Below are 11,328 nucleotides of genomic sequence, written 5' to 3'. Positions count from 1 at the left end.
CACGTTTTTAAATTGACACATTACCTGTTAGCAAAGGTGTCAAATGACATGCAGGAGCTTGCTGGGATTTGTAGTTTTGCATGATGTCTACTTCCATGCTAATTAGCATTTTCGAATCAGGAGTAAATAGAGCCTAATATACTGATAAGTCACCTTGTTCGAGATTTACATGGTTATTAAATAATCACACCAGTGTATGCCTACACGAAACACAGCCCTTATTTTAAGCGTTTCTAAAACCCCCCATTGGGAAAAATGTATGGTGAAATTACAATTGGAACCAATTCCGTTTGACCACCAGGTTTTATTGGTATTATGACACCTCCACTCTGGGGCTCTATAGCTTCTCATTTTAAACTAGGTTAATATTCACTGACAGGCTTTTTACAGGCAAGAACCAGGGCCCATCTGTTGGTAGTACTTTTGATAGCAGACATAACCAATCCATGAACAAACACACATGTTTCAACATAATTTTATTATAAGTGTATTTTCTTTATTTACATGTACAAAAACCTTATGTATCACACATGTTCTAAACATGCTAGCATGTTTTTGTGCACAGGTACTTGTCTATATGGGAAGAAATCATGTTAATTTGGTAGACAGCATCATTAGTTATGCTTAACTCTACCTCATTTTAGAACTACTTAAATTGACAAACATTTAAAAATTGACCAGAGTTCACTTAAGTGATCTCGAGGTACAATGAAAAAGCTCTTTACACAGCCCATGGTTTTTCAATGGTCACCGTCTGACACTAATGTAAAGAAACTGTGGAGCCAAGGCAAATATGTTCTTCTGAAAGTTTGGAGTCCTTTTCTTTTCATGTTGGTTCTCAGCTGCAAGCTTAACATTTTATTTTTTGTAGAAGGGGTCTCGCACAAGGCTTGAGTTCTAGAAGTCCTGTCGAATATTTTCCTTGTTCTCGTCACCCTGTTGCTGTTTGAGCTGTCCAACTTCATTCTCCAACTGGACAATGGCACGTTCAATCTCATAGTTCTTACTTACGAGGGACACCCAACTGTTACGAGAGATAGCAAGGATTTAAAAATCATTGACAATCATACCACATTTAGAGAACATTAATGAAAAATACAACATTTACAGAACTGACTTTGACTCCAACTCTCTCAGCTTGGCCCCGCCTGCAAGCTGATCATTCTTTCGTTGCCAGTTCAAGTCCTGAATCTGCTTTCTGCAAAAATGACACAAACAGAGAAGGCTGTTAAAAAAAACATTTATGCAGAAGCTTGTTGACAGTTTGTGTCAGACTCTTTCCAAAACTACAACTAAACAAGCTAACCATGAATGTGATACATGACTTGTAAATCGTAATGGAATGTTTTCACACCATTTACTTACCTACATTTCTGTAGTTCTTTTTGAGCCAATTCAATCATAAAGGCCAGGTTACTGTAGTGGAAATAATGACCAATATTAAGGCAATGTCAAAAAGTTCCTGTGAACCTATACTTTACTCTTCAGGACAAGCATGTGTTAAATTATTATTATTATTTTTAAAAAGGATCTTCTTTCCTGTCCGATTTAAATCACTAATCGAGCCAAATTTGTTAAGTAAAATCAGTTTGGTTGTTCTCTGTGACTCTCTCCCCGACTTTAAGATAAATTAAGACCTCTACTGTGCACAGGCAGCAGCCACTGACTCACTCATTGTAGACCTTCCATGCGTTGGTGCCATAGTGTGCCATGAGCTCCAGGTTCTCAATGCGCACTGCCTGATGCTCCAGCTGAGCCATGGAGTTGTTCACACAGTCCTGCCATGCAGTGATGTCATTCTTCTGCCCTGACGATGGAGCTGGAAGCTCATATCTGCACAGGTGAAAAATAAAACAGTTGGGTGTACACTCGGGACAACAAGGGTTTAAATGCATCACGTTAGAACTGAATGGGTGATTGAATGTTATCAATATTTTTTAACAGGACTGTTTTTGCCATGTGCAAAAGAGTAGACTGGGTTGACCTCTTCATGCTGAGAAGTTCCAGAGGCTGCCGGGCTGCTAGCCTCTCAAACTCGTTCCTCATGATTTCAGTCTGATGGGTGATATATAAGCATGAGTATTTGCTTCACATAATGTAATTGTAGAGCATCATAGATTACACAGTTGACAGTGAGTCAGTCTAAATCCATAAGCATATTACAGCATGACATTATGTGCATATTCATTTATGGCTTTATGTTTTAATAGAATGTGGAACTGTGTAAGTGATACTTACTTCAAAGGTAGTGAAATCAGGTGTGGGTATATAATTGAGATAGTTCTTTGTAGGTCTGTATCTGCGAGTCTCCTCTTCTACCAAGGCTGCTGCCTGTGTATGGAAATGAATGCATATGAACAGACAGCATAGTACTATAATAACGTTAACCTAGCTAGACTCGTACCTCTTTGAGGGGTGACATAGCTAGCTACTGTATGTTATTGTACGTTAGCCGATGATGGCGGTTGCTTGAGGCATGATTCTAAAACGACCAGATTAGCAAGATAATGCTTTTATTATTGACAGTAGCCTGGTAGCGTTACTTTGCTTCCGTGGCTTGTTCATGTCTATCATAGGTCCTTGGGACATCACCCCATTTTACGTTGAGATTTTAGTCACTTAGTAGACGCTCTTACGCTTCGATCACACTGATAGTGTTATGGTACACCAGCAGTACATTAATGGTTGCCATCCCAATAAAGTTGACATGTGAAATGGTTACGGTTAGGTAAGGGACTGATTGCACTAACTATGTCAGTTACTTGCCTGCTAGCTAACTATAGCTAGACTAGCGAACGTTAGTTAGCAACTGATAACTATGCCTATGGAGCAGACACTTACCGCCTCTCTGACGCCAGCTGCATCATAACCCTGGTCAAAATACGGTAGGGCATCTACAAATACTTCACCAGCTACTGATGAAGTTCCAGACATATTCAGTTCAGTTGTTTGTTTACTAGCTAGCACCGCTAACTAACTAGTTGTTTTGGCAGCAAAACAACGCGGTCGTCACTAGTTACCACAGCCACAAAGTCATAAACCCCGCCATGTATACAAGTTGTCTTATCATTTTAAACCTAACCACTCTGCTATAACATCAACCCCAACCTTAAATTATGATCAAAAGGCAAATGTTCGTTTTCATACATTTTTACGATATAGCCAATTTTGACTTTGTACCTGTGCTAATTTCTGGAATCCTAACAACGTGGCCAGTCCGAAGATTTTTATAACTAAACCAAGATAAATTACAGCCTGCCGTTTTCAATGGGAACAAATTAGTCATAGAGGGGAGAACAGGCAAGGATGTGGGCCGAGTTTAACACGAGCTTGTGAGATCCTATTGGCGCGTTGTAGCCTATATCTGCATATTTCCGTTAGGGAACGCCACCTTTGAAGTGCGCGTGTGCAATAACTAAAATAACTACAATAACTTCGCCTTTGCACTCCTTTTAACGATTTTTAAAAACTTTTGAAAAGGTAAAGTCTACTAAACTTAGTCCACTCTGTTCATAACATATTCTAGTTTTGGGAACAGAAAACTGTATCGAGATGAAATGTTTAATCGATGAGAACATTTGCAGAATGTCGGCCATAATCAATCACGTTCCATATTTGGTAGTGAGTGGAAACGCCAACGGATGCATCACATTTATACATGCGGTGAAAGATCTGTCTCATTGTTCTATCTGTGGCCTCTCGCTCCTGCTGTCTTCCGGGAGCCTGAACATATTTTCCATTGGCGTTTGATGGTGGCCTTTGGTTTTATAGCGCCCCCTACACACTGGAGTAGTTATCTAAATTACTTTTTCATATGCAACATAGCTAGTAATAATATATAATTTGCATCCTGAAGTTCGTGTTCATTATGTAATAGTTTATTTAGGTCAGTGTTTCCCAAATTCGGTCCTCGGGACCCCAAGGGGTGCACGTTTTGGTTTTTGCACTAACAGTACAATGCTGATTCAAATGATAAAATATTGATGTTTACTTGAAATCAACTGTGTACTGCTATGCCAAAAACCAAAATGTGCAGAGTTTGGGAAACCCTGGATCAGGTCATTAGGACTAATTACCACAAAAATAGCATGCCATTAGGAAATAAAATATAAAAATATATTGTTGGTGACAGTAGTGGAGACATGAATGAATACCACTCATATTTAGTATGCGCACATTTATAAAAAAAAGTGTATGGTGGACATTTCACTTGCAATTTATATATATATATATATACACATAGTACCAGTCAAAGGTTTGGACACACCGACTCATTCAAGGGTTTTTCCGTTGTTTTTTACATTGTAGAATAATAGTGAAGACATCAAAACTATGAAATAACACATGGAATCATGTAGTAACCAAAAGTGTGAAACAAATCCAAATATATTTTATATTTGAGATTCTTCAAAGTAGCCACCCTTTGCCTTGATGACAGCTTTGCACACGCTTGGCATTCTCTCAACCAGCTTCGAGGTAGTTACCTGGAATGCATTTCAATTAACAGGTGTGCCTTGTTAATTTGTGGAATTTATTTCCTTCTCTATGCATTTTAGCCAATCAGTAGTGTTAGAAGATGGCCCTGTTTGGTAAAAGATCAAGTCCATATTATGGCAATAACAGCTAAAATAAGCAAAGAGAAACAACAGTCCATCATTACTTTAAGACATGAAGGTCAGACAATGCAGAACATTTCAAGAACTTTTTAAGTTTCTTCAAGTGCAGTCGCAAAAAACATCAAGTGCTATGATGAAACTGGCTCTCAAGAGGACCGTCACAGGAAAGAAAGACTCAGGGTTACCTCTGCTGCAGAGGATAAGTTCATTAGAGTTACCAGCCTCATAAATCTCAGCCTAACAAATAATGCTTCAGAGTTCAAGTAACAGACACATCTCAACATCAACTGTTCAAAGGTGCCTGCGTGAATCCGGCCTTCGTGATCAAATTACTGCAAAGAAACCACTACTAAAGGACACCAATAAAAAGCAGAGACGTGCTTGGGCCAAGAAACACGAGCAATGGACATTAGACCGGTGGAAATCTGTCCTTTGGTCTGATGAGTCCAAATGTGAGATTTTTGGTTCCAACCTCTGTGTCTTTGCGAGACACAGAGTAGGTGAACTGATGATCTCTCTATGTGTGGTTCCCACCATGAAGCATGTAGGAAGTGTGATGGTGTGGTGCTGCTTTTCTGGTGACACTGTCAGTGATTTATTTAGAATTCCAGGCACACTTAACCAGCATGGCTACCACAGTATTCGGCAGCGATACGCCATCCCATCTGGTTTGCGCTTACTGGGACTATCATTTGTTTTTCAACAGGACAATGACCCCAAACACACCTTCAGGCTGCGTAAGAGCTATTTGACCAAGGAGAGTAATGGAGTGCTGCAGCAGATGACCTGGCCTCCACAATCACCCAACCTCAACCCAATTGAGATGGTTTGGGATGAGTTAGACCACAGAGTGAAGGAAAAGCAGCCAACAAGTGCTCAGCATATGTGGGAACTCTTTCAAGACTGTTGGAAAAGCATTCCTCATGAAGCTGATTGAAAGAAAGCCAAAAGTGTGCAAAGCTGTCATCAAGGCAAAGGGGTGGCTACTTTGAAGAATCTCAAATATATTTAGATTTGTTAAACACTTTTGGTTACTACATGATTCCATGTGTTATTTCATCGTTTTGATGTCCTCACTATTATTCTACAATGTAGAAAATTGTAAAACTAAAGAAAAACCCTTGAATGAGTAGGTGTATCCAAACTTTTGACTGGTACTGAGATATGTGTGTGTGTGTATATATATATATATATATATATACATACAGTTGAAGTCAGAAGTTTACATACACTTAGGTTCGAGTCATTAAAACTTCTTTTTCAACCACTCCACAAATTTCTTGTTAACAAACTATAGTTTTGGCAAGTCAGTTAGGACATCTACTTTGTCCATGACACAAGTAATTTTTCCAACAATTGTTTACAGACAGATTATTTCACTGAATCACAATTTCAGTGTGTCAGAAGTTTACACACACTAAGTTGACTGTGCCTTTAAACAGCTTGGAAAATTCCAGAAAATGATGTCATGGCTTTAGAAGCTTCTGATAGGCTAATTGACATCATTTGAGTCAATTGGAGGTGTACCTGTGGATGCATTTCAAGGCCTACCTTTAAACTCAGTGCCTCATTGCTTGACATCATGGGAAAATCGAAAGAAATCAGCCAAGACCTCAGAAAAAAAATATAGACCTCGACAAGTCTGGTTCATCCTTGGGAGCAATTTCAAACGCCTGAAGGTACCACGTTCATCTGTATAAACAATATTGCGCAAGTATAAACACCATGGGACCACGCAGGCGTCATACCGCTCAGGAAGGAGACGTGTTCTGTCTCCTAGAGATGAACGCACTTTGGTGCGAAAAGTGCAAATCAATCCCAGAACAACAGTAAAGGACCTTGTGAAGATGCTGGAGGAAACAGGTACAAAAGTATAAATATCCACAGTAAAACGAGTCCTATATCCACATAACCTGAAAGGCCGCTCAGCAAGGAAGAAGCCACTGCTCCAAAACCGCCATAAAAAAGCCAGGCTACGGTTTGCAACTGCACATGGGGACAAAGATCGTACTTTTTGGAGAAATGTTCTCTGGTCTGATGATACAAAAATAGAACTGTTTGGCCATAATGACCATCGTTATGTTTGGAGGAAAAGGGGGGAGGCCTGCAAGCCGAAAAATACCATCCCAACCGTGAAGCACAGGGGTGGCAGCATGTTGTGGGGGTGCTTTGCTGCAGGAGGGACTGTTGCACTTCACAAAATAGATGGCATCATGAGGTAGGAAAATTATTTGGATATATTGAAGCAACATATCAAGACCTCAGTCAGGAAGTTAAAGCTTGGTCGCAAATGGGTCTTCCAAATGAACAATGACCCCAAGCATACTTCCAAAGTTGTGGCAAAATGGCTTAAGGACAACAAAGTCAAGGTATTGGAGTGGCCATCACAAAGCCCTGACCTCAATCCTATAGAAAATTTGTGGGCAGAACTGAAAAAGCGTGTGCGAGCAAGGAGGTCTACAAACCTGACTCCGTTACACCAGCTCTGTCAGGAGGAATGGGCCAAAATTCACCACAACTTATTGTGGGAAGCTTGTGGAAGGCTACCTGAAACATTTGACCCAAGTTAAATAATTTAAAGGCAATGCTACCAATTACTAATTGAGTGTATGTGTAACGGATGTGAAATGGCTAGCTAGTTAGCGGGTGCACGCTAGTAGCATTTCAATCAGTTACGTCACTTGCTCTGAGACATTAAGTAGGGTTGCCCCTTGCTCTGTAAGGGCTGCGGCCTTTGTGGAGCGATGGGTAACGACCGTGCTTCGTGGGCGACCGTTGTTGATGTGTGCAGAGGGTCCCAGGTTCGCGCCCGTGTCGGGGCGAGGGGACGCCGTAAAGTTATACTGTTACATTGATGCTGTTGACCCGGATCAATTGTTGCTGCGGAAAAGGAGGAGGTTGAAAGGGGGGTGAGTGTAACGGATGTGAAATGGCTAGCTAGTTAGCGGGTGTGCGCTAGTAGCATTTCAATCAGTTACGTCACTTGCTCTGAGACATTAAGTAGGGTTGCCCCTTGCTCTGCAAGGGCCGCGGCCTTTGTGGAGCGATGGGTAACGATGCTTCGTGGGCGACCGTTGTTGATGTGTGCAGAGGTTCCCTGGTTCGCGCCCGTGTCGGGGCGAGGGGACGACGTAAAGTTATACTGTTACATATGTAAACTTCTGACCCACTGGGAATGTAATGAAATAAATAAAAGCTGAAATAAATCTCTACTGTTATTCTGACATTTCACATTCTTAAAATAAAGTGATCGTAACTGACCTAAAATGTACAGTGAGGGAAAAAGTATTTGATCCGCTGCTGATTTTGTATGTTTGCCCACTGACAACAAAATGATCAGTCTATAATTGTAATGGTAGGTTTAATTGAACAGTGAGATACAGAATAACAAAAAAATCAAGAAAAACCCATGTCAAAAATGTTATAAATTGATTTGCATTTTAATGAGGGAAATAAGTATTTGACCCCCTCTCAATCAGAAAGATTTCTGGCTCCCAGGTGTCTTTTATACAGGTAACGAGCTGAGATTAGGAGCACACTCTTAAAGGGAGTGCTCCTAATCTCAGTTTGTTACATGTATAAAAGACACCTGTCCACAGAAGCAATCAATCAGATTCCAAACTCTCCACCATGGCCAAGACCAAAGAGCTCTCCAAGGATGTCAGGGACAAGATTGTAGACCTACACAAGGCTGGAATGGGCTACAAGACCATCGCCAAGCAGTTGGTGCGATTATTCGCAAATGGAAGAAACACAAAGGAACTGTCAATCTCTCTCGCCCTGTGGCTCCATGCAAGATCTCACCTCGTGGAGTTGCATTGATCATGAGAACGGTGAGAAATCAGCCCAGAACTACACGGGAGGATCTTGTCAATGATCTCAAGGCAGCTGGGACCATAGTCACCAAGAAAACAATTGGTAACACACTATGCCATGAAGGACTGAAATCCTGCAGCGCCCGCAAGGTCCCCCTGCTCAAGAAAGCACATATACAGTGGGGCAAAAAAGTATTTAGTCAGCCACCAATTGTGCATGTTCTCCCACTTAAAAAGATGAGAGAGGCCTGTAATTTTCATCATAGGTACACTTCAACTATGACAGACAAAATGAGAAAAAGCAATTCTTCCTGTTTGGCCCTGTCCGGGGGTTTCTTCGGATGGGGCCACAGTGTCTCCTGACCGCTCCTGTCTCAGCCTCCAGTATTTATGCTGCAGTAGTTTATGTGTCGGGGGGCTAGGGTCAGTTGGTTATACCTGGAGTACTTCTCCTGTCTTATCCAGTGTCCTGTGTGAATTTAAGTATGCTCTCTCTAATTCTCTCGTTCTCTCTTTCTCTCTGAGAACCTGAGCCCTAGGACCACACGTCAGGACTACCGGGCATGCTGACACCTTGCTGTCCCCAGTCCGCCCGGCCTTGCTGCTATTCCAGTTTCAACTGTTTCTGCCTGCGGTTACGAAACCCCTACCTGTCCCAGACCTGCTGTTTTCAACTCTTAATGATCGGCTATGAAAAGCCAACTGAGATTTATTCCTGATTATTATTTGACCATGCTTGTCATTTATGAACATTTTGAAAATCTTGGCTCTCTCTAATTTTCTCCTTCTCTCTTTCTTTCTCTCGGAGGACCTGGGCCCTAGGACCATGCGTCGGGACTGCCGCCCGTGGTGACTCCTTGCTGTCCCCAGTCCGCCTGGCCTTGCTGCTATTCCAGTTTCAGCTGTTCTGCCTGCGGTTATGGAACCGCCACCTGTCCCAGACCTGTTGTTTTTCAACTCTTAATGATCAGCTATGAAAAGCCAACTGAAAATTATTCATGATTATTATTTGACCATGCTTGTCACTTATGAACATTTTTGAACATCTTGGCATAGTTCTGTTATAATCTCCACCCGGCACAGCCAGAAGAGGACTGGCCACCCCTCATAGCCTGGTTCCTCTCTAGGTTTCTTCCTAGGTTTTGGCCTTTCTAGGGAGTTTTTCCTAGCCACCGTGCTTCTACACCTGCATTCTAGCTGTTTGGGGTTTTAGGCTGGGTTTCTGTTCAGCACTTCGAGATATTATCTGATGTACGAAGGGCTATATAAAATAAAATTGATTGATTGAATTCCAGAAAAATCACATTGCAGGATTTTAAATTTATTTATAAATTTTGGTGGAAAATAAGTATTTGGTCAATAACAAAAGTTTCTCAATTCTTTGTTATATACCCTTTGTTGGCAATGACAGAGGTCAAACGTTTTCTGTAAGTCTTCACAAGGTTTTCACACATTGTTGCTGGTATTTTGGCCCATTCCTCCATGCAGATCTCCTCTAGAGCAGTGATGTTTTGGGGCTGTTGCTGGGCAACACGGACTTTCAACTCCCTCCAAAGATTTTCTATGGGGTTGAGATCTGGAGACTGGCTAGGCCACTCCAGGACCTTGAAATGCTTCTTACGAAGCCACTCCTTCGTTGCCCGGGCGGTGTGTTTGGGATCATTGTCATGCTGAAAGACCCAGCCACGTTTCATCTTCAATGCCCTTGCTTGATGGTAGGCTTTGTTACTTTGGTCCCAGCTCTCTGCAGGTCATTCACTAGGTCCCCCCGTGTGGTTCTGGGATTTTTGCTCACCGTTCTTGTGATCATTTTGACCCCACGGGGTGAGATCTTGCGTGGAACCCCAGATCGAGGGAGATTATCAGTAGTCTTTCATTTCCTAATAATTGCTCCCACAGTTGATTTCTTCAAACCAAGCTGCTTACCTATTGCAGATTCAGTCTTCCAAGCCTGGTGCAGGTCTACAATTTTGTTTCTGGTCTCCTTTGACAGCTCTTTGCTCTTGGCCATAGTGGAGTTTGGAGTGTGACTGGTTGAGGTTGTGGACAGGTGTCTTTTATACTGATAACAAGTTCAAACAGGTGCCATTAATACAGGTAACGAGTGGAGGACAGAGGAGCCTCTTAAAGAAGAAGTTACAGGTCTGTGAGAGCCAGAAATCTTGCTTGTTTGTAGGTGACCAAATACTTATTTTCCACCATAATTTGCAAATAAATTCATTAAAAATCCTACAATGTGATTTTCTGGATTTTTTTTCTTCTCATTTTGTCTGTCATAGTTGAAGTGTACCTATGATGAAAATTACAGGCCTCTCTCATATTTTTAAGTGGGAGAACTTGCACAATTGGTGGCTGACTAAATACTTTTTTGCCCCACTGTACATGCCCGTCTGAAGTTTGCCATTGAACATCTGAATGATTCAGAGGACAACTGGGTGAAAGTGTTGTGGTCAGATGAGACCAAAATTGAGCTCTTTGGCATCAACTCAACTCGCCGTGTTTGGAGGAGGAATGCTGCCTATGACCATCCCCACCGTCAAACATGGATGTGGAAACATTATGCTTTGGTGTTTTTCTGCTAAGGGGACAGGACAACTTCACAGCATCAAAGGGACGATGGACGGGGCCATGTACCGTCAAATCTTGGGTGAGAACCGCCTTCCCTCAGCCAGGGCATTGAAAATGGGTCGTGGATGGGTACTCCAGCATGACCCAAAACACACGGCCAAGGCAACAAAGGAGTGGCTCAAGAAGAAGCACATTAAGGTCCTGGAGTGGCCTAGCCAGTCTCCAGACCTTAATCCCATAGAAAATCTGTGGAGGGAGCTGAAGGTTCGAGTTGCCAAACGTCAGCCTCGAAACCTTAATGACTTGGAGAAGATATGCAAAGAGGAGTG

The 11,328-nt window shown here is 41.9% G+C and overlaps 1 protein-coding gene and 1 long non-coding RNA gene across 3 annotated transcripts; one reads left to right on the top strand and one right to left on the bottom strand.

Moving 5' to 3' along the window:
* Nucleotides 1–459: 459 nt before the first annotated feature.
* Nucleotides 460–3,329, bottom strand: LOC129860909 (pre-mRNA-splicing factor SPF27). 2 transcript variants are annotated; one of them, XM_055931813.1, is made up of 7 exons: nt 2,842–3,329; nt 2,239–2,331; nt 1,985–2,055; nt 1,672–1,833; nt 1,366–1,416; nt 1,118–1,198; nt 460–1,024 (listed from the first exon to the last, which is right to left on the bottom strand). In XM_055931813.1, the coding sequence occupies exons 1-7, from the start codon at nt 2,932–2,934 to the stop codon at nt 898–900; spliced, it is 678 nt and encodes a 225-aa protein (XP_055787788.1). In that variant the 5' UTR covers nt 2,935–3,329; the 3' UTR covers nt 460–897. The 2 variants fall into 2 exon arrangements, with proteins under 2 accessions (XP_055787788.1, XP_055787789.1); XM_055931814.1 differs by having other exon boundaries at nt 3,181–3,308.
* Nucleotides 1,756–9,715, top strand: LOC129860910 (uncharacterized). Its single transcript, XR_008760479.1, has 2 exons — nt 1,756–2,885; nt 8,957–9,715. It is a non-coding gene; the product is annotated as an uncharacterized LOC129860910 (long non-coding RNA).
* The last annotated feature ends 1,613 nt before the right edge of the window (nt 9,716–11,328 follow it).

Source organism: Salvelinus fontinalis, chromosome 8, assembly GCF_029448725.1.
Source record: "Salvelinus fontinalis isolate EN_2023a chromosome 8, ASM2944872v1, whole genome shotgun sequence".
Lineage (NCBI taxonomy): Eukaryota > Metazoa > Chordata > Actinopteri > Salmoniformes > Salmonidae > Salvelinus > Salvelinus fontinalis.
Note: the sequence above shows the minus strand (reverse complement) of the source record. Positions and strands in the feature narration are given on the sequence as shown.